General features: G+C 36.0%; 1 protein-coding gene across 1 annotated transcript; it reads left to right on the top strand.

Annotated features, from left to right (window-relative positions):
• Positions 1–239: 239 nt before the first annotated feature.
• On the top strand, positions 240–943 carry LOC106764286 (17.9 kDa class II heat shock protein-like). The gene has a single exon (XM_014648553.2). It carries the CDS (start codon positions 318–320, stop codon positions 792–794), a length of 477 nt encoding a protein of 158 aa, XP_014504039.1. The 5' UTR covers positions 240–317; the 3' UTR covers positions 795–943.
• Positions 944–1,540: the final 597 nt, after the last annotated feature.

Below are 1,540 nucleotides of genomic sequence, written 5' to 3'. Positions count from 1 at the left end.
GTAAAAGTTCATAAGTTGAATAAATATTAAAAGTATTAAGGAGAAAAAGCAGATAATAGCAATAATGACTTAACTTTGAAAGTTATTAGAAGGATCCGGAAAGTCGAGGGCCAATAACATAATCCAGTCTTCTTTTTCCAGAAGCTTCTATTTGCAATTAGCGTATTGGCTTACATCAGAAACTTCCGTTTGTTTCTGGAACAAGGTAAGTTCCCATTTAAATAGCCACCTACTTCCCAACCACGAAATATCCACAAAACAAATTCTCAAACAAAAATCTTGGCTTTCTAAACAGCTTTCCTCGTATCTGAAAAGTGATGGATTTCAGGGTGATGGGTTTGGAATCCCCACTGTTCCACACACTGCACCGCATGATGGACATGTCGGACGAGGGTGCAGGGGAAAAGACACACAATGCTCCGACACAGACATACGTGCGAGACGCGAAAGCGATGGCTGCAACAGCTGCGGATGTGAAAGAATATCAGAATTCCTACGTGTTCCTGGTCGACATGCCGGGGTTGAAATCTGGTGACATAAAAGTTCAGGTTGAAGATGATAACGTGCTTTTGATTAGCGGGGAGAGAAAAAGGAAAGAAGAGAAAGAAGGGGTGAAGTATCTGAGAATGGAACGAAGAGTTGGGAAATTCATGCGGAAGTTTGTTTTACCTGAAAATGCAAACACTGATGCAATCTCTGCTGTGTGTCAAGATGGGGTTCTTAGTGTTACTGTGCAGAAATTGCCTCCTCCTGAACCTAAGAAGCCTAGGACTATTGAAGTGAAGATTGCTTGATATGGAAGAACGGAACAAATGAATGTTCATTTTCACTGTTACAAGATGTTCTAGCTTGGTTTTATTGTAATTTGTTATTAATGTCCTCTGTTCCTTTGTAGTTTTGTGATATCAGCAATGACTTTGGTTTAATCATCTCAAATTTCTAATTCTTCTATCCTCTTGGGCAGATCTCTCGTTTGTTGTGTTTAAATAATGGAACAGCAGATTTTAAGAATATATTATATTCATCTTGTTCATATATGAATATGACATCACATATAAAAAGAGAAAAAACAGAGCTTTATAATTTCTTATATACCTTCCAATCTATATGTTATGAAATATTTATATTACAGTCGTTTCTTTTATTTTTGGTTGAATTTATGTTGGTTGAGTTAGTATTAGTTAAATTTGTGTTAGTCGAATTTATCTGATAAGTTTGTGTTAGTTAATTTTGTATTGGTTGAGTTTGTGTTAATTAAGTTCGTGTTGTTTGTTGATACGTGACAGAGAGGAAGTTTATCAGAGACACAGAAGAAAAATTGGGGAGACCTCTGAAGACCATTGAAGACACTGAGAAGACTATCTGAAGACATCAAGACTACACGTGATGCAAGGAATTGCAAAACTGAGTACGTTTGTGATGTCTAGGATAGGCTAAATTTTCTTTCATTGGAATTGGTTGTATGGCAAAACATTGATGTAATTATCCTGATCAATAAATGTATTTGTTCATGTTCTTTTCTTTACTTGATTTTGATTAT

This window comes from Vigna radiata, chromosome 6 (assembly GCF_000741045.1).
Source record: "Vigna radiata var. radiata cultivar VC1973A chromosome 6, Vradiata_ver6, whole genome shotgun sequence".
Classification (NCBI taxonomy): Eukaryota; Viridiplantae; Streptophyta; class Magnoliopsida; order Fabales; family Fabaceae; genus Vigna; species Vigna radiata.
The sequence above is the reverse complement of the archived record's forward strand: the minus strand, read 5'-3'. Positions and strand labels throughout refer to the sequence as shown.